The sequence below is a fragment of the Podarcis melisellensis genome (assembly GCF_964234715.1).
Source record: "Podarcis melisellensis genome assembly, chromosome: 2".
NCBI classification, from domain to species: Eukaryota; Metazoa; Chordata; class Lepidosauria; order Squamata; family Lacertidae; genus Podarcis; species Podarcis melisellensis.
Genome location: NC_138529.1, coordinates 66,649,141 through 66,676,630, shown reverse-complemented (window position 1 = coordinate 66,676,630; position 27,490 = coordinate 66,649,141). Strand labels below are relative to the sequence as shown.

Sequence of the window (27,490 nt, the reverse complement as noted above, 5' to 3'; positions counted from 1 at the left end):
CCAGGCTCCGTCCCCAGTTGCCATGGCTCCATCCTAACACCTCCTCTTCAAGCTGCAAGTCCCGCTGCTGCCGCGTGCAGCTGATTCCGGCGACAGCAGCACGGCTGCGCAAAGATGGCCTGTGGCTGGGGAGGGAGGCGCGGCGGCGCGCCTGGTCACGTGTCCATAACCCGGGCCCGCGCTCCCGCCCTCGGCTTGCTGGAGGCCGGCGCGCGTGCGCGCTCTTCTTCCCTCTCTCTTCTTTCCCAGCTCCGAATGTTGTGAATAAAATGCGCCGTTTGTTACACCCTGGCGGCGCGGGCGGTTCTTAAAGGGCCAGAGACCCTGGGGCCAGGGGCACCCTCTTTCTACCTCGCCCGGCTCAGCTGGGAGCTCAGGGAGGGTCGCCGCTCGCCCCGAGCGTAGAAGAAAACAAAAGAAGCGACCGGAAACAGCCGCGGCGGCGGGGGAGGGGGCGCGGGCCCAGAGCCCAGAGCAGGCGCCCACGAACAGACAAAAAAGAAGAAGAGGGGTGTGTGTGATTTAGGTGCATTTGCACCCCGAGCTGCCAGCGGAGCAGGTAGGTCCCGGGGGCGGAGGGGTGTGATTGCATGCATTCAGCCGCAAGCTGGCGACGCATGGGGAGGGAGCAGAGAAAGAGAAGAAGGGGGTGGTGGTCGTGCAGCTTGGACAGTTGAGCTGCAAAGCTTCGGGGGATCAAGTCCTCTTAAGCCACACTAAATAAATAAAAAGCCAGTCCGGGTGCTGCTCGGCAATTCCGGGGGGTGGGGAGGCATGGGTGGGCCAGTATTGCAAACCAACACCAACACAGCCCGGGGCATTTCCTCGCCTTTGATGGTGTGCTGCACCTGCAGCGACGGGGTGTGTGTGTGCAACTAAGGTCGTCCTCTCCCCTTCCTTGCAGAAAGTGAGCGGCACCTTCCTTCTTCCTCATAGCGAAATAGCCCCTAAGCCCGCTCACCCCCTCAAAGGCCCGGTTTCCGCTGCCTTTTTTCCTCCTGGCTAAGGAAGAGGCGATTGTGACTCCGAGGTAAGGGGTGCTGGCTTGCTGGGAGTTCAGCTGAGGCTGGGAACAGGAGGAGGAGGAGGGCAGCCTCTCCTGCTTCAGTGACACGTGCTGCTCCTTCCCGATGTTGTTGATGCCTTTGTTTGATAGCGGCGAGGAGGTTGATTTCTTTCTGCGGGACTTTCGTGTGTCTGTGGGGGGGGGGGTCCTCCTTGGGATCTGCTACCAGGAGGTAGGATTGGGGCTTTGTGTGTGCTCATCTTGCTTGTCCTTCCCGTTGTTTTTCCGCTTTGGCTGGGGCAGGCCGGAGGACGAGGCTTCCTCCGCTCTCTTTGTTATTGCTTTTGTTTCACATGGAGCACATGGCCTGTGATCTCGCTGCTCTTAAAGTTACAGATCCCCAACCTTGGCACAAACGGATCGATTCCCAATTGTTAGGTCCTCCAAGCGGGAGGGGAATTGTTCCCTTTGGGGTCTCGATACCAAGAATTACAAAGGCCAAAGCACATTAAAATGATTTTGGGTGGATAAGTGGGTGTGTTTTTGCAAAAGGCAGAGCAAAGCAAGGGGTGGAGGGTACAGAGGAGAGAGGAAAATGTACAATACCCGCGGATTAAAATAAACTGCATTGCCTCGCCTGTGTTATGTCCAGCGGTCTGGAGTAAGCCCAGTAATAGCAGTGCGGTAATTAAAGTGCTGAATGTGTTCTGAACAGGAGTTGGCAGCTGTCTGGGGAAATGACAATATTCCAAACGGAAAAGTGGCCCGTTTGTTCTGGATCCCCATTGTGTCTGATAATGATGATCCGGTGTCTGTGTTCTAAGAACAAGTTCCTGAAGGTGAAGTGGAGAGTGAAAGTGAGCAGTGGTGCAAAAGAAGCAGGAACTATTACCGGTAATTCTAGGCTTGCCTGAATAGGCTTCCTAGTACTTTGAGGGCAGTAGTTAAAACTCGAACTGGCTTTCTGATGTTGTTTCCGTATATCTCATGTGCATAGTAAAGGGTTGGGTTTTCTCCTTTTCTTGTATTTTTCTTTTTAAGGAGTCCTGTCCCACGGTTTCCTTACTTGTGAGTGTTTAAAGGAGTGTTGCTGCTACAGTCCCCACTGGTGGTGTGTGCAATGATAGGGCAGTTTTGTTAGGCCTTATTTCAGAGTGTATTTGTTTCTTTCACAATTTTGCTTCTTAGATAAGAAGGGAGTTTAGGGACCTCTCTCAACTCCCACTTAGAATAGTGCCCCCAAAGCTTGTTGTGTCTGCTGTTGACGTGAGCACTGAAATGGCATTTCATGTTGTTCCCAAAGAGAGAATAGTATTTGTTATCACAGTTCTTTGCTTTGCTTGCAAGGAGCTCCTGGTGGGTCTCTGCCTCCTCTTGATATCCTCTCAACCACCCTGTGAAGTAGGTTATGCGGAGAGAAAATGTCTGGCCCAAGGTCGCCCATGAGCTTCACTGATAAGTGGGAATTCGAGACCAGCTCTCCTAGACCCTGGTCAATACACTATAACCACCGTAGCTCTTTCCACCTCCATCTGTTCTACAAAGAAAAGGAGTGTGTTGAAAGCAGAAGTGGGCATAGAAAACATACTCCGGAAGCAAAGACATTTTTGGCTAACTTTTGGAAGTAGATCAGATTAAAGTGGGAGGTTTCTGCAGGTGGCAGAAGCGAAGAGCCTTGGTTCATCATGGAATAATCTGTTTGCATTGTGATGTGAGACGGAAGGAGAGAGAGAGAGAGAGAGCTGAAAAGCCAAAGTTAGGACTTGGATTTTTTTTGGAGGGGGAGCCAAACTAAGGAGGCCCAAATTCTGCCCATCTCAAACCTGTTTGTTAGAAGATATGATATAATTGTACAGGATTTTGCATGCATCAACTTACATAATAACTATTTTAAATGCTTTTTTTTTTTTGCTACTTTGGATTTTTGTTTTGTTTAGGGGTAAGATGTAGGCTGGTGAAGCACAAGTGACATGTGCCAGGGAGGCATTGAATTGTGCAAGGAATAGAGCGGCTGAATTCCTTTGATAAGTTGTTATTAACATCTGTTGAAAATTTATTGGCATATCTAGAAGTGTATCTGCAATCATGAGGTCCAGTAACATTTTTTTAAACGACATATCATACAAAGCAGATTCTCTGTTCTGGGCATGAATAGCCATACCCTTAGGCATAGGGATATTATAAGTGTTCACTATTGGTGATATAAAAGCATGTGAGGAATGTGCTACATTCAGAGAGGTTACAGTGAAGGGAACTGGTTGTATGGAGCCAGAGAACATCATTGCTAGATGAGTAGTAACATGGTGGAGAAAATGCAAAATTAATGTGTTAGAAGAGAAGTATTTAAGTTAACTTGGTCCCTTTGCAAGTGTTAGGCGGCAGAGAATCATTAAAGATGGCTTCTGATTTCCTATTAGAGTGACCTTAAACTCTAGATGTGCCTTTGGGGGGGCAATACCAGAATTGCCATTTTTGCCCCCTTTTCTGCCCCTCCTCACAGCAAAGGGACAAAAAGCTGAACAGCAACCTCTGTTAGTGTGTCTCATTGCCACTCTTCACACCCTTGCTGCTCAGTGTGTCATTGAAAGAAGCCTCCTTATGCTGGTAGTGTATTCCAATCCCCAAAGCAGCTACAGGCAGCAATGTCTATAGAATTCCTGTTGTCAACCCTCACTTGCAGCAAATAGAAAAACACTGGTTATCTGCTGCCATGAGACTGCAGAGCCTCACTATGTCTTTTTCTTGGGTTGGTTTTTTTTTTTTTTTTTTGCTAGAGGTGTGGCAGATTTCCCCCAGCATTGAATCAGTTTTATTCCTTGCGCTTACGGACGCATGTCGTACTGTGGTCTAAAGCACTGAGCCTTCTGGGCTTGCTGATCGTAAGGTTAGCAGTTCAAATCTGCATGACGGGGTGACCAGTGCAAGTAGATAAATAGGTACTGCTGCAGCAGGAAGGTAAATGCCGTTTCTGTGCACTCTGGCACTCGTCACCCAGAAGTGGTTTAGTCAAAGCTGTCTGTGGATAAACACCGGCTCCCTCGGCCTGAAAAGCAGAGGTGAGCGCTGCGCCCCATAGTCAAATTCGAGTGGACTTAACTGTCCAGGGGTCCTATTCCTTGTTAGTACTGAGAGATGTTTATAAAGCTGAAGACTGATATTTGTTAAAAGACTTTGAGTGTGTCTGGGAGATGCACTTGATGGACAGCTTTTTGGTGGAAATAAAAGTGGCATGTCATGGTGGGCAACTTTTCCACCCTACAGAGTTCTCTAAGAATCCCTGTCATAAATAGCCTTTTCTCCTGCTGTCTCCTCACCTGTACATTAGAACTGGAAGGAAGTTTCTGTTATTTCTCTGTTGTGCTATTTGCAGTTAGGGTTGAGTATGACAATGTTTCATCCTGTTACCCTTTCCTCTGATACTAAATGGAGTTGCCGTTTGATGTATTAAACTGGATAATCCAATAACATTTGTGTGGAATGTATTATTTGGACAATTGATTCTATTTGTTTTGAAGTCAGGGAAATTTGGCTTTCCAGGCCCTAGAATTTTAGTTCTTGATTTCCATTAAACGAAGTCTTCATGTCATTCAAGCAAAAATGCAGGCAGCAGTTTCATCATGGGTTGATAATAGTATTTTTGTTAAAATGGGTGTTTAAACTTTTTTTCTGAGCCACGATAGCCTGTTTGGATAGCGACCGATATAAACTAAGCTTGCAAATAGCCACTTGCTTGCTTGCCTATGGCAAGTAAGAGCCTCTTAGATAGGAAGGTTTTTGCAAAATCAAAGATAATTGGTTGTTTTTTGTTTCAGGATGTTGATAGATTGCAAATGCTGTCTGGACACTCAGACTATAAAAATAGTTGTGGACAAATAACCATTGTTGACTTATTTATAAGATTGCTGTTCATGCAACCCCGCCTTTGCACATGGAATCAAATATGAACATGGAAGAAATGAATATTATGATAACATGGAAGACAAACATGTGTTTGGATGTGTGCAAACCAATATGTTGAGGCTGTAAATGCAATTTGTAGAGCCAGTAATATGGTGTAAAAACGTTCTAGAACATTTCCCAGTGCTTAATACAGTGGTACCTCGGGTTAAGTACTTAATTCGTTCCAGTGGTCCATTCTTAACCTGAAGTACCACTTTAGCTAATGGGGCCTCCTGCTGCCACCGTGCCGCCAGAGCACAATTTCTGTTCTCATCCTGAAGCAAAGTTCTTAACCCGAGGTACTATTTCTGGGTTAGCGGAGTCTGTAACCTGAAGCGTATGTAACCTGAAGTGTATGTAACCCGAGGTACCACTGTATTTTTGCAGAAAATTTTCCATTTCATAAGTTCATTCATAAGCATAAATGGATGTGAGTTGCAAATAGATGTTAGACAAGCATGGCAATTCCAATTTGCTAAATGTGGGTATAATAAGCATGTTACCTTAGAACACAAACTGAAAACTACCCTGAGTAAATTATCCTAATTTCCCAATTCAAAGTTTTCTGGAAAGCACACACAGCACCGTAGAGCTGACCCCAGGTTATTGTATTGCACCAGTGAAGCAAGTGGAACAGGAAGCCTCAGAAGTGTAAGGCAGAAAATGCAGGGTGTATGTGATATGTTTCACTTTCAAGAGAGATGCATGAAGCACATCAGATGCATTTTCAAAGGGCCTCCTTTTAAATTTTGAATGGTTTCTCCCAAGCAACAGCAGAAGTTTCTCTTCTGTAAAAATTGCTTTCCGTTCTAGATGTCCAAGCCTGTAATTTAAGACAGAGTGAGAAATAGTGATTGAATCTGGAAAAACTGGAATGAGGAATAAAAGGTGCAAACAGTTACAAGCAAAGGCAAATAATAGACAGGGCAGTTAACAAAGAGATCCATTCTGCACCACTTTTGGTGTTCATGTTAGTCCTGAAATAATGTGATGATCAATCCTACCTCAGATGTACTGGGCCAAGCAAGTTGGTATTTGCTTTCTACTATGGCTTTTGAACTTAAAGGATTGTGGGAACAGTTGTTTCAATCAGCAAAAGAGCATTTTCAGGCCATTTTCTCCCCCACCATCCACCCCACAAAATGCAAAAATGTCTAAGACCATCTCTGAATTCTGTGAAATGACTCAGTTGTGGGTGTATCTGAGCTCAGAAGAGGAAAATAACTATCAAGCTGAGTTAACCAGCTATTAGAATTGAATGTCGCAGACCCTAGTGGGATATTTCACTTTACAGTACAGCACTTCATACCACAGATTGGCATTGTTGGGGCTGAAGACACAGAGGCGGTGTTAGAAATTGGGATGGAAAATCTAGAATGACTCCTGGGACCTGGGTTGTGGGTGCCAAAACAGAATGTCTAGTCACCACTAGGGGTGTGTGCCAGCAACACTTTTTATTTATTGTTTTGATAAGCTTGAGTAAATACGCAATACACATAAGTGGCACATTGTTAATATCACATTTTTAGCAACAGATAGGTAGCCGTGTTGGTCTGCCATAGTCAAAACAAAAAAAATTCCTTCCAGTAGCACCTTAAAGACCAACTAAGTCAGTTGTTGGTATGAGCTTTCTGTATCTGAAGAAGTGTGCATGCACACGAAAGCTCATACCAAGAACTGACTTAGTTGGTCTTTAAGGTGCTACTGGACGGACTTTTTTTTGTTTTGACATTTTTAGCAGAAATTGTTAATACATGTTTAATTTGGTATTTACAATAAAAATATTGGTACCATACTTCTGTTTTAAAAACACTCTACTCTTTATTGTTAAACTCCTTAACGTATTGTCTATCCTTAACATATACTTTGAGGCTTCAAAGCACATACATTTCAGGAATCAGTCAGGCGCAAAATGTACCTGGCTCCCTGCTAATTTTGAACCCTGCACAGAGGGGAAAGAATTCAGTTCCCTATTGCCACGAGCCTCATTGACCATAGTAGGGAGATGCAAATTGTGATCCTATAGCAGGGGTAGGCAACCTAAGGCCCGGGGGCTGGATGCAGCCCAATCACCTCCTCAATCTGGCCCGCGGACAGTCCAGGAATCAGTGTGTTTTTACATGAGTAGAATGTGTCCTTTTATTTAAAATGCATCTCTGGGTTGTTTGTGGGGCCTGCCTGGTGTTTTTACATGAATAGAATATGTGTTTTTATTTAAAATGCATCTCTTGGTTATTTGTGGGGCATAAGAATTCGTTCATTTCTATTTATTTTTTCAAAATATAGTCCAGCCCACCACATGGTCTGAGGGACGGTGGACCGGCCCATGGCTGAAAAAGGTTGCTGACCTCTGTCCTATAGCACTTATTTGGGAGTAAGTCCAGTATAACTCGGATGGACTTGGTGCTGAATAGACGGGAGAAGGGTTGGAGCTCAGTGGTACAACATCTGCTTCCCATGCAGAAGGTAGATAACTCTGCATGAAACATTGGAGGACTGTTAAACCTTTTAGTCCAAGGGATGCACAATCTTCTGAGGGCCACATTCCAGTGTTGGATGGAGCTACAGACAAAAGTGGCCAGAGTATTGGATGTAAATAATAATAATAATAATAGGGAAGCTTTTAATGTTTAATAGACTATTGTATTTTAATATTCTGTTGGAAGCCGCCCAGAGTGGCTGGGGAAACCCAGCCAGATGGGCGGGGTATAAATAATATATTGTTGTTGTTGTTATATTTAATAATTACCTGCCCTTCAGCCTAAGGTCCCAGGGCAGTTCACAGCATTAAAACACAATATTAAAAAATATTTTTAAACCATAAATAAGATGGGCCCTAGGAATATCCACCTGAAGTGTGAAAAGTCAGAGTAAAAAGGGTGCATATTTTAAGCATTCGCAGGAAGCTGTATGATGAAGGTGCCAAATGCACCTTTGTACAGTAGGCTAGCTTCTGAACACATTCACACTCCCTCCCTTTCTCCCATCTAGTCAAGCAAGTGTCGTCATCAAAATTCCAGGACTTCAACCAAGCAGAAACACGCAGGGTACAAAGTAGGTCCTGTGAGGCGTGTGGCCCAGACCAGGTAGAGAGGCCTACGGAACTGCATATGCCTGCCCCCCAGGCCTGAGGTTCCTCATCTGTGGTGTGGACCATACTGAAATTGATGGACCAAAGGTCTGACTTGGTACAGGACAGCCTCATATGTACAGGATTGTCCAGCACAAGCCAGGAGTGGAAATGAGGCATTTTTGTTCAATTTATTTAAATAATTTTGAAGAGACCTTTTCAACTCGTGCTTCCAAAGTGGTGTACAATATACATTTCAGTATTTTCTCTGCAAATGCATTACATTTATTGTATACAAATATAATGTACAAAGATATATCGAATATAGATATGCCCTCACTGTTGTATTTTAGTAGACTGCCAAAAAATTTCATTGTTTCAGTAAGCCTGCCCAGACATGTAACTTTATTATGCATGCTTAAAAAAACAAAACACAATTCTGTGACTTTTACCTGCATTTTAAAATAAACATTTAATGTTATTTTATGTAAACCGCTTGGATATTTTTCTTTGATGAAGTAGTCTGTGAATTTTACCTAAATGAATAAAACCAACTGATAAAACTATTAAAATGCCGATTGAAAAGAAACCAGAAATGATACAAAAACTAAAATAAATGCAGCGCAGCAAGAACAAGGTTAATTCTCCGAGGGAATTGTTTTTGGTTGGGTGTTGAATGCATTTCTAATTTGTAAGTCACCTTGAAATTTATTTTTATTAATAGGAAGACAAAGAAGTATGAAAGGTATAACAAAGTAGAACTGCATGGACATTGTCAGAGAGGGAGGCATGGACATTGTGATGGAGAGTACAGAAAAATACCTTGTTTCCATACAAACTAGTATGCGTGTATATGACCCATTGGGTGATCACAAATTTTGGGAAGGCAAAAAGTAAGAAGAGGCACTCCCTGTGGTAACCAGGACCCAAACCATTTGGGGCTTTGGAGGCAAAACTAGTGCCTTGAATTGCATCTAGAAACAAGGTAGTAGTGCGGTTGCTTCAAAAGAAGTGTAATTCTGACTACTTTTAGACAATAATTGGTCACTGGCATTATTAGACTGAGGTATGAAAAGGTCTTTTGCTCAAACATAAACACTCTACAGGTAAAGCAGGAAACCTCTATTTAAACAGAGAATGACATTCTACTAAGCAGTGGGACTCTTCCCCCCACCCCAAAAAAATCAGATCTCAAAGACCGGGGAAATCACCATAACAGGTTTAGGGGTCACAGGAGGGAAGGAAGAGAAGGGGGAAGAATCCCACTGTGTGAGTGAACTTCATTCCCCTTGCATATACCCCACTTAGCACTATGTTGAATTCCACTCAATAGTTTTTTTGTTTCACCCAGACTGGTAAACTGGTTGCCAGCTTCAGAAGAAGCCAAGATATTAAGGCACCTTCAAGCCATGTTTTAATATCTTGGCTTATTTATTAGTGAACAACTATCATTTCCCAATTTGGAGGAAAGAAGAAAGCATGGTTGATTGAAGACTTCCACTTGGTTTGCTCATGTGGCAAAAGGTGCAATTGTATCTTGGCTTATTCTCTGAACATGGCCAACATGTGCCTCAGTTTCCATTCCAAAAAGCTGGTCTGGAAAGGTACCGTAGTTGATTGGATCCAAAGCTGGAAAATTCGCAGGGTTGTATGAAAACTTTAAGTTGATGTTCAAGTTTTCACGGTAATGTGGAATTTGCCCTGGAAGGATGAAAAGGACACATAACTGCTGCTGCTGCTGCTCTCATGCTCTTTATACAACCGTATGTGAACTGCACATGGCCATGCATGTTTCAGTTGTTGCACTTCCTAGCTCTGCCCCAACATTGGAGCTGTGCGCCTTCGACAGTGCAGTGTGACGACTAACTGTATTGTGGTGTTGCAAGGGCATTTATGTGTAGTTCTCTTCACTTTGCAGCTCCCTTGTTAAGAGCAGGATTGTGATCTCAGGGTTTGTTTGTTTTTGGCAAATAAGTATTTCTTTCTCTGGTTGTTCAGCCCTGTGGTCGTTGACTGCTGTCCTAGAGACAGCACAGATCTGTGTAGGATCCCCCCCCCAAGCATGTTCTTATTCAATAAGTCAAGAAGACAACAGGTGGCTGCAGACAGATGGCTAGGACAACGCTGATCAGCAAGACAGGCCATCATCTCCATATGCTGCTTGTCTTGCTTGTGTGTTCCAGCTGAACCAGAAGGTCTAGGTTGGATAACTGGGCGAACTTTTATAGCCTCTGTCTTTCAGACAAGTGGTCATTTCAAATCACTTTCCCCAAATCTATTATAACTGCATTGGCCTCCTTGAGTTTATTGTGTTGTTACAGAGTATTCATGTGGGACCTTTAACATCACAAACTCTCAGCTATAATACTGTAATCTGTTCCAGGCAGATACTGAAAAGGTTGGTACCTTTGTTTTTCCACTGGCCTGTATGAGATGTTGGCCTGAGCTTGCTGCAACACTCGAGTATTGTCCTGTTTTTGTAATGCTGTGCAGACATAGCAGTTGGTACGAGATAGCTGTCTTCTAAGCATTAGGGGGATGAAAAAAAATGATTCACAAGAGGTTGGCGTTAAGAGGGGCATTCCAAGCTTTCTGCTGCCTGTTAGAGACCCTGTCCCCAGTTGCCAGCAGCAGAATAATTATAGAAGAGCACCTTCCTCTGAATACTAGTTGCAGGTGGGGAGAGCACTGTTGCACAGTCTCTGCTTGAGGACTTCCATAGACATCTGGTTGGCCACTGGGAGAACAGAATGTTGGACTAGATGGGTGTTTGACCTCATCCAAAAGGGATCATCTTTGTTCTTAACCAAAAGAGGTAAGATTGGGGTCTAATTGATCAGTAATAGAATAACAGATCCATAGTTTTACAAAGTTGGGGCACCTGAGTCAGAGGTAGGGGTGTGTGTGTGTGTGTGTCGAAATAAAATAAAATAAATAAAATCCTTCCAGTAGCATCTTAGAGACCAGCTAAGTTAGTTATTGGTATGAGCTTTCGTGTGCATGCACACTTCTTCGGATATGTAGGATAAGTGGATTGTAGAGGGTTTTTAATTCTAAGACAGTTAGGTATAATGTCCAGGTTCTTGCATTTAGTCAGAAAGAAGATGTCGGTCTGTAGCTGTGCAAGTTTCTTGGTGAGGTTGATGGACTTCCATTTCATGCGGCTCAATGTGGTGCTTTCCATAGTTCTAGTTACAGGTTGGTAGCTGTGTTGTTCTGTCGTAGTCAAAAAAATAAAATAAAGGGAAAAGAAATTTTTTTAAAAAATCCTTCTGGTAGCACCTTAGACACCAACTAAGTTAGTTATTGGTATGAGCTTTTGTGTGCATGCACACTTCTTAAGTGTGTGTGAAAGAATGCCTGCCCTGGTTGCCATTTCTCTCTGTGTGTGTTGTATTGGGGGCTGCAATATAACTTGGCTTTGAGAGACCAGTAGTGTTATGAGGGGAGCTCCTTTAGAGAAATCTTCATATCCTGCAGAAGGTAGTGAGCAATGAACATGGATGTTCATATGTGGGAGAAATGGGAGAGAGAGGTGGAAATTCATGGATGTGTTTATAGTAGAGGTGGAGAGCCTCGGACCGGGGGGGGGGGCGCAGGTGCAGCCTCCAAGCCTTTCTCTTTGGCCCTTGAGACTCTCCCAAGGCCTCATCCTCTCCTCTGCCCCATTCTGCACTCTCCTTGAGGGCTTTTGCCTGGCTGGAATGTGTTCCTGAGCAGCTGTGATGAGGCCACTTGCTTGCCTGGACGGAAGATGAAGAGGTGTTGTGTAGACTTTTGCGTGGCTGGATGTGCACAAAAGTTAATAGCTGTCTCTATTGCTCTGCTTGCTTTTGCTTTTGCTTCCCACGCCACAAATATTCTGGCCCCCCAGAAGGTCACAAACAAAGGAATGCAACCTTAGGTCTGAAAAAGGTTCCCAGCCCCTGTTCTCTGGTGAAATGTCATATATTTTTTTTTTCTGAATTAATACACAATGCTTCCTACACTGTAATAACCCCATTTGCTTGTGGAAGGGTGTTGCTTGGTACGTTGTGACTGATTTCAGCAGCAGTCTAACTACAGTGGGTAGAGGACCTGTGGTGCCAGAAACCTTCAAAACTAATCATGCATGATCCAGGAAGCTATATTATTGTGTACAAGAGATACCCACAAGGAGAATTTAAAAAGCTGTTTGCTTGTGGGATGGGTTGAAGTGGGTGTCTCTGCTTTTAAGGTACTCCTTGGTGTTTTTTCTGAGATGTGTGAGCCAACTGTCTCCTGCATTCCTGTTTTTTTCTTCAACAAATGTCAAGGAGAGGTCCTTCTCTCTGAAGCTAGATGGGCAGTAGCACCTTCAGCTTATTCTATGTGTTCTTCTAGAGACTTGCCATCCTCCTGACTGCTGGGTTGGCCAATATGCTACCCTCCATATGTTGTTGGATTTCAGCTCCCATCATCCTTGACACAGCCATGTTGATTGGAACTGGTGGGAGCTGCAGTCCAACAGCAACTGGTAGGCAATTGTTGACTACCTCTTTTTCCAGAGAGGATGATGGTGATTTCTGTTGCTATCTCTTGAAGGCTTTGAAAATCATTCTTGAGTGAGATCTGTGAGTGGCTCTGTCCCCTGTGGCGTGAGCCTCTGGGGGTGAATCATGCTTCTCATGTGGGCATTGTAGTTGGGGCAGATGGTGATGCTCACATAGCCTTGCACAATTTGTGGGATGCATGTATGATTAATATATAGGGATGCTATGCTAAAGGCTGTTGGCATGAGATTTTTGAACAAGATGCAGATGATCCTCATTATTTAAGATAGGTGGGGGCTGTCTTTTCCTTAAAATATGTGCTTTTTAAAAAATCTATAAACCAAGTGCTCTGTAACACATAGGAGGTTTATACCATTCCACTTTTTACAGGTGTAAAATAAAGGAAGCAGAATTATTATTGTGATTATTATTTTTGTTATTTTGGGGCAGTGTCTTTGTCTTAATCCGTAAATTGCTAACATGGTGCCCTCCAAGGTTGTGCTATGTTGGCTGGGGATGCTGGGAGTTTTAGTCCAGTAACATCTGGGTGGCACAACTTTGACTACCCTTGCTTTATGCCAGTACTTATGCCCTAAGACATACTTCCTCTTGTGCAGTCTCAAATCCCTGTGATTTGGGGGGGCAGGGAATCAACTAAGATATTTAACGTCCTCTTCTTCTGGTGCAAACGTTCTGCTCGGCAGTTTACAACATTTGAAATTGCTGTTTAATAAAAGCAATATTAAAAAAGAATAAATCAAGGAGACGGGAACAGCCGTTGTATTATCTGCCACACACAACAAAGACCTGGCAGAGTAAAACTGTCTTACGTAACTGAGGAAAAACAGCAAGGGAACTAATGGGAACCAAGTTTGATTGGCTTAGCTTAGATCCATCCCTGTGCAGAACATTTGTGTCTCTCAAATACACCAATACACATTCACCTGTCCTTCTGAAATGACTGCTTGGGATTACCCTCACGCCATTTGCATGCCATACTCAGGCTACTTTCAGTACTTCTGTTGCATTACATGTTATCTGCTCCTCATTATGGCTTTTTAAAATTCATCATTTCCTTTTTATATTAATAAATAGCAACATTAAGAAGTTATTTTAAGGGGGGAGCAAGGGAGTGGGCCACCCATGCTTCACAGGGCAAGGTGTTTGTTCCATAATCTTAAGTGCACCTACAAAAAGGGCCTTTCCTCTCATCCCCCTCTAACATGCTTCTAGCCTAGGTGGGACACAGAGAAGGGAATGGGCAGAATGATATGGAAAGAGGAGTTCCTAAGGTATCCCTAGACCCAAGCATTCAGAGCTTTAAAGGTAATCACCAACACTTTGAATTATGCCTAGAAGCGTATTGCTAAGGTGTGCAGCCGTGTAAATGATGCCATGGACATAGAACAGGATAACTCATAGAATCATAGCATTGGAAGGGACCTCGACAATCATCTGGTCCAACCTCCGGCAATGCAGGAATATGCAGCTGTCCCTTATGGGGATCAAACCTGCAACCTTGGCATTGTCAGCAGCACACCCAAACCAACTGAGCTACCTGAGCACCCACTGACATCCTTGCAGGTGCATTTTGGGCCAGCTGGAGTTTCCAGAGACTTCAAAGGTAGCCCCATGTAGGATGCGTTGCAGTAATCCAACCTGGATCTAATGATCTGTGTATCTGAAGAAGTGTGCATGCACACGAAAGCTCATACCAAGAACTGACTTAGTTGGTCTTTAAGGTGCTACTGGAAGGAATTCTTTTTGTTTGGATCTAATGAAGGCATGTGAAGACTTGTATCAAAATATGCAGACATTTTAAGTGAGTTTTCTCTTAACTTAGTTAAGTGTGTGATATATGATGTCTCCTGCTGCACACTGCCTAGATGCTACTGCATTAACTAGTATATATAAATTATTTTAATAAATAATCTCTTTCTGTGGCCAGGTCTTCCCTCAGCAATGGGCATGGCTGGCACACCAACCTCAGCTGGCTATAGGTACTCTTTGCCACCTGATCAGCTAGGCAGAAAGCAGAGCCCAGGAGTATGGGGCCATAGTTTGGTGGTAGAGCTCATGCTTTGCATGGAATATCCCTTGGGTGTTCGGTCCCTGGCACCTCTAGTTAAAACGATCAGGTAACTAGTGATGGGAGACACCTCCCTCTGCTTGGAGACCTTAGAAAACCGTGGCCAGATGATGATGTTGCTGCTGCTGCTGCTGTTGCTATTAGTTTGTTAAATTTCTTAAGATGTCCTTCGCAATAAGGTCCCAGCACAGGTTACAACACATAAAAATACAATACACTTCAATCAGAAATAAATAATAATAATAATAATAATAATAATAATAATAATAATAATAAACCATGCATAACCCCAAAACAATAATTCCGCAAAACACGTCTCAGAGAGGGACACCGCAGTCAATTCATTATAAAATCAATTCATCAGTTCATTAAAGAAGCAGGACGATTCTAGCATCAACACTGGTAAGAGTTCCATAAGAAGAAAAGAAAGAAAATAGCTTTACCACGGCATGTGTTGTGGTCTGAAAAGCAATTTGCAGCTAACTGATTTAAATGGGTGGGGTGGGGAATCTATGACCTAAGGGCCACAGTTTTTTTCACCAGGGTTTTTAATAATATATGGCACAAACAGACAAACACAAATACAGAAATTTAAAACTAGTGGTACAAGTTAATGAATATTCATATATTTCTACTTCCCTTTGCCATCTAAACAAAACCAGAGCATTTGTATCTAGTGGTAGTCCATATGGTATCTTGAAAACAGGAACTAGTGCCCTAGGCCCTTTTTGTGGCATCATGTGCCTTTCCCCTTGGCCTAACTCAGTGTGACTGGCAAGGAGGGGGAAAGGGTGCCCCACTCACTTGAACCTTACCCACTAACAGCAGATGACCCCCTGAGAGAATAATGCCCTCAACAGGGAAAGATTTTCCACCGGTGGGCATATTCTGAAAGCTGCAAGACCAGGGTTGAAGAAGTTGGACCATAAACTTAGTCACTGCCAAGGTAAATAAAGGATTACAGTGTTTGGGAGACATTTTTGAACAAAAAGAGCCAGGGGGGAAAATACAGATACACAATTCTCACAAATTCAAATGCACTTTGGGAGCCTGCAGTGTGCTGCAGCCCAGCCAACACTCACTTAGCATTAGTTTATTAAACAATAAAACCAGGTGCTTAACAAGTTGTCCGTATTTATCACTGAACAGGGCTGGCCCTCTCTTCTGTCTCCCCCCACCCTCCATCCATGCAGTAGGCAGTAGGAGTTTTTCTGGCTAAGGAAGGGGGTTAATAGTGAAGAAATGTTAAGAAAATGATGAAGATTCCGCCCCCCTTTTAATTAGAAAATTTTATTTACAAACAAACACATAGACACAAAACAAAATTCATATTACACTAGCACTCTAGGTTACAAACATTAAAACGCCCTTGTGACTTCCCTCCACTGTCCCTCACCCTCCTATGAAGATTGTTTTTGCTAGGCAAATAAAAACTGTGGCTATGTGAAGCCATGACCAGGGGCACTTGAGAAATGTTTTCATTTTCGCCTGACTCTTAGGTGTGTGTTTGCAAATAAAGTTGATTAGCAAGCATCATAGGGAGATGATCAGCAGGGGGTTTTGGGCTGCAGATCCATTGGAAGAGCCTGCTTTTTATAACATCCATATGCCTGGTAAACCTTGGGCGTGGAGGTTTCTATGGCGATCAGGACTGGAAGGAAAGTACAGTTCAGTGTGTGCATATATATGTATGTATATATTCAGCAAATGAGTGTGGTGACCCCCGGTATGGGCACGGAGCTCTGAATTTCGGGACCTGGCTGGGGCCATGCCTGCACTCATTAAGGAGATGATGAGGTTGCTGAGCTCAAATTGCTCAAGATTAGGGGACACTGGAAGATTGAGGGCACTGACAGCAGCACTGAAAGATTGAGGGCACCGACTTGCTCCATATGCTGATCAGAAATGACTGAGGGATGCAGTGGCACTACGTTGCTCAGCTGGGAGAAGGTCTGTGAGGATGTGGCAGGCTTGTGGGGGTGGGGGGACAAGGCTTTTTACCTTTCATTCCCAGTGGAAGTATGGGATCAGAACGAACTGCAACCAGGCTGTAGAGTCAAATCAAGCTAGATTTTTTTCTGATAAGACTAATATAACCTGCCTTCCTGGGTAATATGGAGGCTACATTCAGTGTTAGGGGAATAGTCCAGTCCACTGCATCCACAATGCTGGGAGACAGTGTCTGCCATCTATCACTTTGCCTTACGTTTTTCTTCACCTTGCCTACTTTGTAGCTGGGTTTGAGTCTATATATGTGTGTGTGTTTGGCAAAGGGACTTTCTCCTGAAGCTTAGACTAGGGTAACCCTGTTGCTGTTTTTCAAATTGCTGCCCTGTGTGAATTCCTAATCCTAGTGTTTTGTTGATGCTTATTTTAATTGCATATCTCTCCAAGGAGCTTAAGGCAGCATGTATGGTTCTTCCCTTTTATCTTTGCAAACAACCTTGTGAGGTAGGTTAGGTTGAGAGATTGTGGCTGGCTTAAGGACACCCAGTGAGAGGAAGGGGAGGCGGACCTGGATCTCCCCAGTCCTTGTCTAAAACTCTGTGACCACTGTGCCACTTTGGCTCATTTCTCAGGCCTGTTTACAGTTGTGTGGGTTCAGTCAGTGTCATCTGTGGGGGGTTTTCTGGCAAATTTCATCCTCCCCATGCCTTTGGGGTACTGTTGACCCCTGCTACCATTTGTGGTACTGTTAAGGGAAGGGAGTGATTTGTCTATTACATGAAAATAAACAACATATTGAGCAATATCCAACTAAATTAGATCTGCTAGTGCAGGCATAGGCAAACCCGGCCCTCCAGATGTTTTGGGACTACAGTTCCCATCATCCCTGACCACTGGTCCTGTTAGCTAGAGATGATGGGAGCTGTAGTCCCAAAGCATCTGGAGGGCCGAGTTTGCCTATGCCTGTGCTCGTGCAAGGATTTCCACATGTGCAACAGAACTTCTCCCACCCCTGTGCCCTCTCCAAATCTATCGCAAGGTTAGTGGAAGCCCCACAACATATTTAGGGGAATGTGTAGAGAAGAGAGGGAGAAGTTCCGTGGCACAAGTGGAAATACATGGGCTAGCAGATCTACTTACTTAGATGTTGCCCACAGTCTTTTCATCTGTTATTTCCCCCACAAAATGGACAGAATAGGTTCTGAATTAAGTATAAAAAAACATTGAACATCATTTTTGAGTTTACTTTTATCCCTAGAGTGAGTGTTTTGGGGTTGTTGTTGTTTGGCCTTCTCAGTCATTCCAGTTAGGGGTAGAATTGATCCCCAAAGCCATAGAAATAAAAGCATAGATTGCTCCCTAAATTAAGGAGTGAGTGTCCTGCAACACCCACATTTAAGGAATACCTGGAATAAGGAGTTGTGGGAGACTAGCTGACTTCCACACGCCCCATACTTTTGGAGTGTGTGTGTCCCTACCTGATGGCACAGAACTAAACTGCACCAGGCTGTTGGCCTGTACAGCTGGTAGCAATGTGACCCTAAAACCTGATACTGCTCAACATTCCTTCAGCAGCATTCTAGTAGAATTTTATTTTATTATTTTTAGTGGTCTTCAAAGGCAGCCCCATGTAAAAGTGTGTGACAGCAATCCAATATCAATGGGTACTACTAGTGTATGCTTGACTTTGGACTGCTGAAATGGAGCAGAATCACTTATGGCCAGAGCCACTACATGGACCATCCAGGATCAAAACTGAGGCCTGGAGCACTCTCAAATAGTGAAGCTGATTTTTAAAGGGGAGTTCAGCCCTGTCCAGATCAAGCCCCAGGACCACTAGGCTTCCTTGTCCTGGCTGTGTTTCACCTTGTTTGCCCACATCCAGCCTTCCAGTGGCTTCTGCAAAACAGGTTTGGTTCCCCGCTGTCCATAGTTCTGGCTGCTGTGTTCCATGGGAATGAATAAAATAACAAGGATACTGTAAGGGAACAGATCTCTGCCCTGCGACATGTTCTTTCTCTGAAGAGGCTTGGGGCTGCTCACACAGCCCGTGGTGCTCAGTGCTCAAGACACCTTGGTATTACCCTGTCCACCCATGCCAAGGCCTGGACCCCGTAGAAAAGCACCGCAGCTGTGTTTTAATTCCGGGGATTTGTTACAAAGTCATCTGTTCGCAGAAGCATTGCAGTTGGGGGCATCTCCTTGCTCTGTTTGGGTCATTTGCCAGCTGTGTGCTTAATAGGACGTGCAGCCTTTCCGCTAATGGTGATGAAATTGATGCCGTTGATGAGATGGGGGCAGGAAAGTACAAAGCTTGTGCCGAGGAGCAGTTCCCATGGGGGGGTTGGTCTTTTATCACAGCTACTTTATGCGCACACCGCTCTGTCATCAGAGCCTTTGAGCTCTGCTCTGTCTTGCCCCTTCTTCCTACCTTTGGGAACAGGCTCGGCTGCGAGCGGTGTGGTTTTCTGAGATTGCTTCCGCCATTAGACAGGCATAGATTGGCACTTGGTTGGCAATAGTGGCCTGTGCTCATTGGAGGGGGGGGAAAGCAACACTTCTCCATATTAACCCTCCCCCCTCAAAATATGCCATACATTTGCGTGCCTCTCGGTCAGCGTCCGATTCACAAAACATTCTCTCCTGGAAGAGGCGTGTCCGCGTGTGGTGTAGTGGTGAGAGCGTTTGAACTTGGTGCTTCAAAGCCAAAAGGCAAATCCGCCACATGCCCACTCAGCCACAAAGCTCACTGGTCAGTGTGTCTCAGCCTAGCCTGCTTCACAGAGCTGTGGTGGGGATTAAGGGAGACCCTCTGCTGCCCTGGAGGCAGGGGTAGAATACGATACATGGAGAGATACTGGTAGAGGCTGGTGGAAGTGGTCTGAGCAGAGGAAGTAGACATTCAGAGAGAGCACCTCATCTGCGTTGTGGGAGGAGATGTAATTAGGGAAGAGGCCTGGTCTGTGGCTGAATGCATGGAGCATTTTCCCCACCACTTGCCGATGTGCTGTAGCCTCCTAGCGTTGGCACGACTGATCCAGAGACTGTTGTCATGAACTGAAATTGCTTGACGCCTCTCCTTGCCTCCAAGCTCCGGCTCACTGGCTGTTTCTCCACTTTCTACAGATCCCAAAGAACCGGGGTGCTGTCGTGTTTGGGAGTCTGAGATCCAGCACCTCCTCCTGCCTTGCCAACGTCCCCAATGCGACCATGGGAACTGGCAGTGAATAGGCGGCCTCCTTCTGTCCCCTTTGACCAGCGACGATTCTCAGGGGGAAGCTGTGACAGCCCAGCACACCTCAGGAGAAGGTACGACTCTTTCTCTCTTTCACTGTGCAGATCACCTGGAGGTTTCTTAGGGCAAGCGCTGGAAAAGCTGGAGTCTCCCTGTATGTAAGCGGATAGCGAAAGTGGTCCCTTGTAATTTCCAAAAGGTTCCTTATGCAATTCTGAAAGCAAAAGTGCAACCCATATTAATGTAAGCCAACATTTTCTGGAGTATATTTGCTTTACCCGCCAGCTCCCATCTTCCTCTCATATGAAGTTAAATGAGAAGAAAACCTTGCACTGTCCATCTGGTGTTATCCCGTTGACACGCACAGCTTGTTTACATGCAAGGTGTTTGTGTAGGTATCTGAACAAAATTAATCCAGATACTGCCTGAGCAAACTTAAAGCTTTGCTCTCATCCAGAGTCCTGGTAGCCATTGTGTTGCAATGCACATCCAGGATGCAGGTGCAGAAGGAAAGACTTGGGGTGAGCAGGATTACCAGCGGAAAGGTGTTGAAGCATCAGTTGAAAGGCCTCCATAGCAAACCTGTGTTTTAATGATTTTAGGATTAATTTACTTGCCTTATACTAAGCTATCTTTGCTCCAGATGCTGGGAACCTGCCATGTTTGGGAGGCTCTTTGAAATGCGACACTTTACCCTATTCTCATCTCCCCCAATATTTCTGATCTCCAACTCCCATCAGGCTCAGCCACTCTGGACATTATCCAGAGGACCACAGGTTCCCCAGCCCTGCCTGAGACACTGGGAAGAACAGATTCACTTTGTATGCTGAAGGGTTTGGTTAAACCAGAGTCCTGGAAAGAATGCAGCAATGATAATAAAATAAAATATATTTAGATTCTATCTTATCTCTTAGCTTTCCGCTCAAAGGAACCCACTCAAAGGCTTTGTTCCGTGTTATGTCTCTGTATTCAGTGTTATGACTGAACTTGTGTCCTATCTTTTTGCTGCACCAACAGTTGCTCCCTTGTGTTGCTGTTCTGGCCTAACCCTGCTGTAAAAAAAAAACATACAATAAAATGGGTGAATTTGTAGCTGAGAGCTCAGCGCAGATAATTGGCTGGCCCCTGGGGTCACCCCTCTATATTTCTCTCCCCACAACTGGCTCCACAGCCCTTCTTCCCGGCACCACTGGGGCCGACGCGAGCGACCTCTGCAAACTCTCCTAGCCCAGGATGAGAACTACTTGCACCCGGCTTTTTTCCAGCAGCCACACACCCCTGTAGATGAGCACCCGGCGTACGTTCTGGCCAATACGCCACCACGAATGCTTCACCCGGCTGCACACCCACCCCACCAGCATCCATTCATGGTGGATCTCCATGAGCAGGTAAGGATGGTGCCTGGGGAGGGGGGTGTAGATGGCTCAGAACTCTGCGGATTCCAAGGGCTGGAATCTTGTCCCACCAATGGAGAAACTGTGGCTGGGATTTGCCTAAATCCCAAGCTGACCAAGACCAGCAGACCTGGTCAGGGCAAGCACATCTGCCCCCTTCACTTTTCTGCCACTGAAGTGGAAGGCTATTCTGTGTTGGATATATACTCCATTTTTGTCAATGGAGATGGGCACAGCTGTATTCAGCCCAGTAGAGTGCCTGGCAGCGGGTGCCCACTCCCAACAGGATTCAGCAAAAAACTGACACCTTCCTTGCTAGCCTGAGCACAGAGAAACAGCATCTTTCTGCATCAAGGTACCTCACCTGTGGCCTCCCATGTGTTGGTGGCCTACAGCTTCCATCAACCTTGGCCAATGCTGGCTGGGACAGTTTGGAGGGCTACAGCTTAGCTACTCCTGCTCTCCATGTTGCTCTCCACCAGAACTTCCATTTCCTGACTGACAAAGCAACCAAACCCAAGGACATGAACGTTCTGCCATATTGAAGTTTGATTTTGTAGCATGTGCTGCTTTTGGCTGTAAGAACCAAAATAGGTTGGACTGCTGTGTCTAGCAAATACAGAGTTCAGTCCCTGCAATGGCATTCCTGCAGACTTCCACGGGCCATTTGCTGGGGGCGGGGGACACAATAGCACTGTTCTCCCTTCCATTCTATCTATATCTAACATATATCTGAAAACCACCCATCACAAGCAAAATAGGTGGGCTAAGGATCGAACACCCCATTTGGGACCCTTTTCAGCTGGGGGAACAACGTGATGACACATCTTCTAGTGAAAGCAGGAAGGAGGCCTTCAGGTGCACAGACTGAACCCAATGCTTTTTCAAATAACAAATCCTTCTCCACATCGCACTGTGCAATATAAAAATAAAATAAAATTACATTGCTAACCATCTGCAAAATAAAATGAAAATAAAACTCAGGACATCGTTTTCATCAAAGGCAATAAACTAACTGTAGATCTGTCCCCTGGTGTGAGGGTTATGTCTCAGTTTGGGAGCTTACATAACCTTTTGGAAGACCAGAGGGTCAAAAATGCCTGTTTTCTGTGCATGTCGTATATCCCAAAATGAGGGACTTGGAAACAGGAGAAGTAAACCACTTAGGATAAGTCGTAAACAGAATGTATATATTTCAAGGCACAAAATAGTAATTGATGAAATACAATTGAAAGTATGTGGACGAGCATTCAAGATCTAACTATTTCTTAAAAGAAGCCCAGGAGGATTCCAGACGCTTGATGGGTAGTTGGGTCACTAGATTCACCTCAGGAAATTTTCACCGAGAGTCAGTTTGAATGCAGAGCTTTAGAAATTCATATATTGTACAGAGTCCTGCAGCTTCCCAGTAGGAGATGAAATGAGCTAGTCATAGGTTCAAATATTAATTCTGTGACCTACAGAAAGTTTTGCCCTCACGCCCCGAGAGCCATATTGGGAAAGCTTCTTCAAGGGAGAAGCTGCAAATGTCTGTCAGCTGCAGTGCTGGTTCCTAGAGGAAGCTGAATACTATATAACTCATCCTTGATCTCCAGAACTTACACATAGCAGCCTGGGAAGTGTTCTTTCAGAGAGCGTGTCATCCCAACTCTTAAATTCTTGGACTTGCTTATACAGTAAGCCCACAATTTCTGTGGGGGTTATGTTACAGTGATCATGCCTAAAGCCAAAATTGCATATGGTCAAAATACATTGGGTTCAATGGCGGGTGGGATTGCCAAAACCATTTTTCTCACAACTCTGCCTCCATTTCAATTTTTATTTTATCTTTTTTGCCACGTGTGTAGAGCTGAATGTGCATAAGTTGTGGGCTTGCTGTAGATTTGGAACGCTAATCTTATGAATTGTATTTCATCAATTTCTGTTTTGTGGTTATCTGAATCTTGTATCATTCTTTGGCATGCTTTAGCTGTGGGCTCTTGGGTGGTGGCGGTGGCAGTGGCAGACAAGGGGTTATCTAAGGCAGATTGAAGATCCCCATGTGAGGAGGTGTGACTTTTGATTCTGCCGCTGCTTCTCTCTTTCCTCCAGGTGCATCAGGGAGCCATCCCTCTCTCCTACACGGTGACCACAGTAACCACACAAGGCTTCCCCATTCACACCGGCCAGCACATCCCAGGTTGCAGTGCGCAGCAGCTCCCAGCATGCTCAGTGATGTTCAGCGGACAGCACTACCCACTCTGCTGCCTCCCACCCCCCGTGAGTCTCTTGGTATGGGGAGAGAGCAGCGAAGGTTAAATGTCTTGTTCTCTGATTTGCCATGAGCGGGGTATTGCACCACTTCTCTGTTTGGGTTTGATACCTGATCAGCCGGGCTGGTTTTGTTACCTATAAAAAGAGGCTAGGATATATTGACATTCTGCTTAAGGCCTGTAGGTTTCCTGCCAATCTTAGAGGAGAGGATATAGCCTGCTGCTCATGGGATTCTCCCCACCCTGTTCTATAGCCAGACCGACGTCAGCTGCCTTTCAAGTTGGTTGTAGGGACGCGGGTGGTGCTGTGAGTAAAACCTCAGTGCCTAGGACTTGCTGATCGCAAGGTCGGCGGTTCTAATCCCCACGGCGGGGTGAGCTCCCGTCGTCCGGTCCCAGCTCCTCCCCACCTGGCAGTTCAAAAGCACCCTTAAGTGCAAGTAGATAAATAGGGACCGCTTTATAGCGGGAAGGTAAACGGCGTTTCCGTGTGCGGCGCTGGTGCTGGCTCGTCAGCTGCAGCTTCGTCACACTGGCCACGTGACCCGGAAGTGTCTCCGGGCAGCGCTGACCCCCGGCCTCTTAAGTGAGATGAGTGCGCAACCCTAGAGTCGGACACGACTGGCCTGTATGGGCAGGGGTACCTTTACCTTTACCTAGCCTTCTCATGGTGACTCTTAATGGTGACTCTCTTCCCTTCCCTCCCTCCCTCCCTTCTTATAGCTGATCCAGGCCTGTGCCATGCAGCAGCTCCCTGTCTCCTACCAAACTTTCCCGCCGCTCATTTCCAGCGACCATTACATCCTGCACCCTCCACCGCCTGTGCCGCCACACCAGCCTCCACACATGGCTCCCCTCGGCCAGTTTGTCCCCCTCCAGCCCCAGCACCCTCGCATGGTAAGTTGTTTGGGGTGGCAGGCGGGCGGGCTGGGCGGAGGGAAGGGAGGGATGTCTGGGTCCTATCCCCACTCCACGCTCTCAGCTCTGTTCTTCTGAGGGATATCAATCTCAGTTCTCCAGCGTAGCGTACAGTTGAAGACTTGGGTTTCAGTCTTCAAAGGAGGTATCTTGCTGTTGTAACGAGAGACAACTGTACCTGGTTTCCAATGGTCATCAGAGGTAGGTAGGCAATGCTAGAAACTCACATATCTAAGCTAGGTGCCAAATGGCTCCTTAAACCAAGGCTTCATTTGCCAAAACAGAACATCTGGTTGCCATTTTGGGGCAAGACTGCTCCAGAGTCTTCTTTCCCCCCACAAACAATGGGCTGACTGTAATTGATCAGCAGTTAAACATCTGAGTAGTTCAGATGACAACCTTGAGTTAGGTTAAGAGCTTTGAGAACTTAAAGAAGAAAAGTCGCTTGATCCACGGACAGTCTGTATACATATTGGCCTATGCCGACCTCCTTTTCTTAATGGTATCTGCTCCTGCTCAGGCTACACAGAACAAGCATTTTGGTTCCTGAAATTCATGTTGATTGTACTTGTTTGTAAGTGGCTGGAAGCCAGGTTCAAAATGTGCCTGGCTAATTTCGAACACTGAAGGTCGGTTGTCTGTATGGTGGATGGGTCTCCTTTTCACTGTATCCAATGTACCACAGTCAGTTGACTAGAATCCTGTCTGGCTCAGGCTAGCTGTAAAGCCAAGCCTGGGCTGCACACATCAGCAGGCATGAAGTGACCTTGCTCAGTATGTACCATGTAGGACAGTGTGGAGTGAAGGTACTTAGTGCCTCTGTGGCAGCAGTTCCATCCATAAGTCACATCTGTTGTGACTAGGTGGAACAAGGAAGGGGGTTCTGCATAAAGAGATTGGGGTAAGGAGTGGTCCCTCGCTGCCACTGATCACCTGGGGCAGATTGGACCTTGGCACTGCAACCAGATGGCTGGGTGGTCGCCTGCTCTTGATGGGGTTATGCTGCCCCTGAAGGAGCAGGTTCATGGCTTGGGCGTATTCCTGGGTCCTTTGCTGTCGCTTGAGGCTCGGGTGGCCTCAGTGGCTCAGAGTGCCTTCCATCAGCTTTGGCTGGTGGCCCAGCCACACCCCTTTCTGGACAGGGATAGCCTAACTACTGTTGTCTATGCTCTGGTAACCTCAAGGTTAGATTACTGCAATGTGTTATACGTAGGGCTGCCTCTGAAGATGGTTTGGAAACTTCAGCTAGTGAAGAATTCAGCGGACATGTTGCTCACTGGAGCAAGATGGTTTGAGCATATTAAACCGATTTTGGTCCGACTGCACTGGCTACCAATTAGTTTCCGGGTCCAATTCAAAGTGCCAGTTTTGACCTATATAGCCTTAAATGGCTCAGAACTGCAGTATCTCAAGGACTGCCTTTCTACCTGGACCCTGAGGTCATCTTCTGAGGCCTGCCTTTGTGTGCCTCCTCCTCGAGAGGTCCTGGCTCCCCATCTGTGGAATGCTCTCCCCAGTTCACCTGGCGCCTTCATTACACACCTTTAGGCACCAAGCAAAATTGTTCCTTTTTAACCAGGCCTTTGATTGACATTCTGTGCCCTTTTTAAATGTGAGGTTTTTTGTTTGGTTTTTTGAGGGGGAGGTTATTGGGTTGCTGTTTTTATTTTGATTATGTATTTTGTGGTATTGATTATGATTTGTGGTATTGATTTATATTGATTATGTATTTTGTGGTATTTTGTGGGGGTTTTTATTTGATTCTGTGAACTGCCCTGAGACCTCCAGTTATAGGGAAGTATATGAATTCAATAAATAAGAATAAAAATATTAGCATGCACATTTTTCTTGCAGTATTTATGATTTGCATTTCCATTTTTTTATAAGAATGCTCAAGGTGATGTATGTTTGAAATAATACATTGCTATAAACTGTTCAGTGTCCAGAATGCCTTACATCACAATTCCATCCTCCCAACATGCAATACAATGATCCTGTGAGGCTGGCTGTTATTCTTCCTATTTTTTAAGTGGGTAACTGAAGTTGAGGCAGCAACCCCCAGAACTAACCAGTGAGCCCTGAGCTGAGTGGGGCTGGCCAGAACTTCTTCAGGGCATTGGAAACTTGAGGTCTGTTACCTGTCTGGCCTTCTGATATGTTTGGCAGATTTAATGCCGATCAGATGAATCCATACAAACTTATATGAGCCCTACATGTGTTGGGATAGATTTTTACAGGCTACACTGTTACACACACACACCCGCCCTGGGTGACTTCTGTACCCTTCCTATATTTTCTGCCTGTATAATTTGGGTTCCATCCTTCAGCGTCTTCTCTTTGAAGAGGAAGCAAGGAAAGGAGGGTGACTAAATGAAATGGAGATGACAGATTTGGAGCAACAGTTCCCAGCGATGCTACTAGTTAGGAGGAGTATGGGACTCTGTGCACTGTGCTTTTTCATGTCAGCATTAGGAACTTGCTGCCAGAGGGAGCAGTGCCAAGGATTTAGTATTGGTCTAAAAGAGCAGGCATCGTTATGAAAGAGGGTCTGTGGCAGTAATAGTAGGGCTTAGTGGTTTGAGCGAGTCTGGTGTACACTACAAAAGTAGGGATTTGATTTAGGGTTTTGGATGAGGCAGTAGTCATCTTAAAATTACAATAGGATGCTGCCCTCAGTCCTTGTAGCCCAGTGTTGTCTACACGCTCACTGCCAGCAGCTTTCTCAGGTTCCAAAAGGGCCTCTTTTCCCCACACTCCCTGGAGATGCTAGGGGGCCACACTGGGCTCTTGAAAGCATAGCCTGTGTTCTGCCACTGAGCTGTGGACTTTCTCCCAGTGTCCAATCAATCAATCAATCAATCAGTCATTTTATTCGTATGCTACCTTTCCAAAGTTAAATCCATGCTTAAGGTGGCTTTCAGCATACAAAAAATTACATAGCTACAGACATAGATAAATAGTAATAAACAATAAACATGACATCAAAAATACACAACCAAATTGGAACAATGGTCACATAAATCATAAGATCCAAAATGAAGTTACAGAACATTAACACCAGTGACTCCCTGTGCAACAAACCCTCTCAAACAACACCACAGCCCAAGAGTGTTCTGCAGCCTCAGCTTT

General features: G+C 45.2%; 1 protein-coding gene across 3 annotated transcripts in view; it reads left to right on the top strand.

The window, feature by feature from the left end:
- Positions 1-200: 200 nt before the first annotated feature.
- RNF44 (ring finger protein 44) overlaps positions 201-27,490 on the top strand; it is a 40,065-nt gene continuing 12,775 nt past the window's right edge. For 2 of the 3 annotated variants that reach the window (XR_014165768.1, XM_081901070.1), the window contains exons 1-5: positions 201-559; positions 19,689-19,871; positions 20,969-21,185; positions 23,283-23,450; positions 24,167-24,340. Coding sequence is in view for 2 of the 3 variants with exons in the window: in XM_081901070.1 (XP_081757196.1) it covers positions 19,765-19,871; positions 20,969-21,185; positions 23,283-23,450; positions 24,167-24,340 (666 nt within the window). In the remaining variant the exon portion in view is untranslated. Of the gene's footprint in view, positions 560-904; positions 1,031-19,688; positions 19,872-20,968; positions 21,186-23,282; positions 23,451-24,166; positions 24,341-27,490 lie in introns of those variants that run through there. The other variant, XM_081901071.1, reaches the window with a different exon arrangement.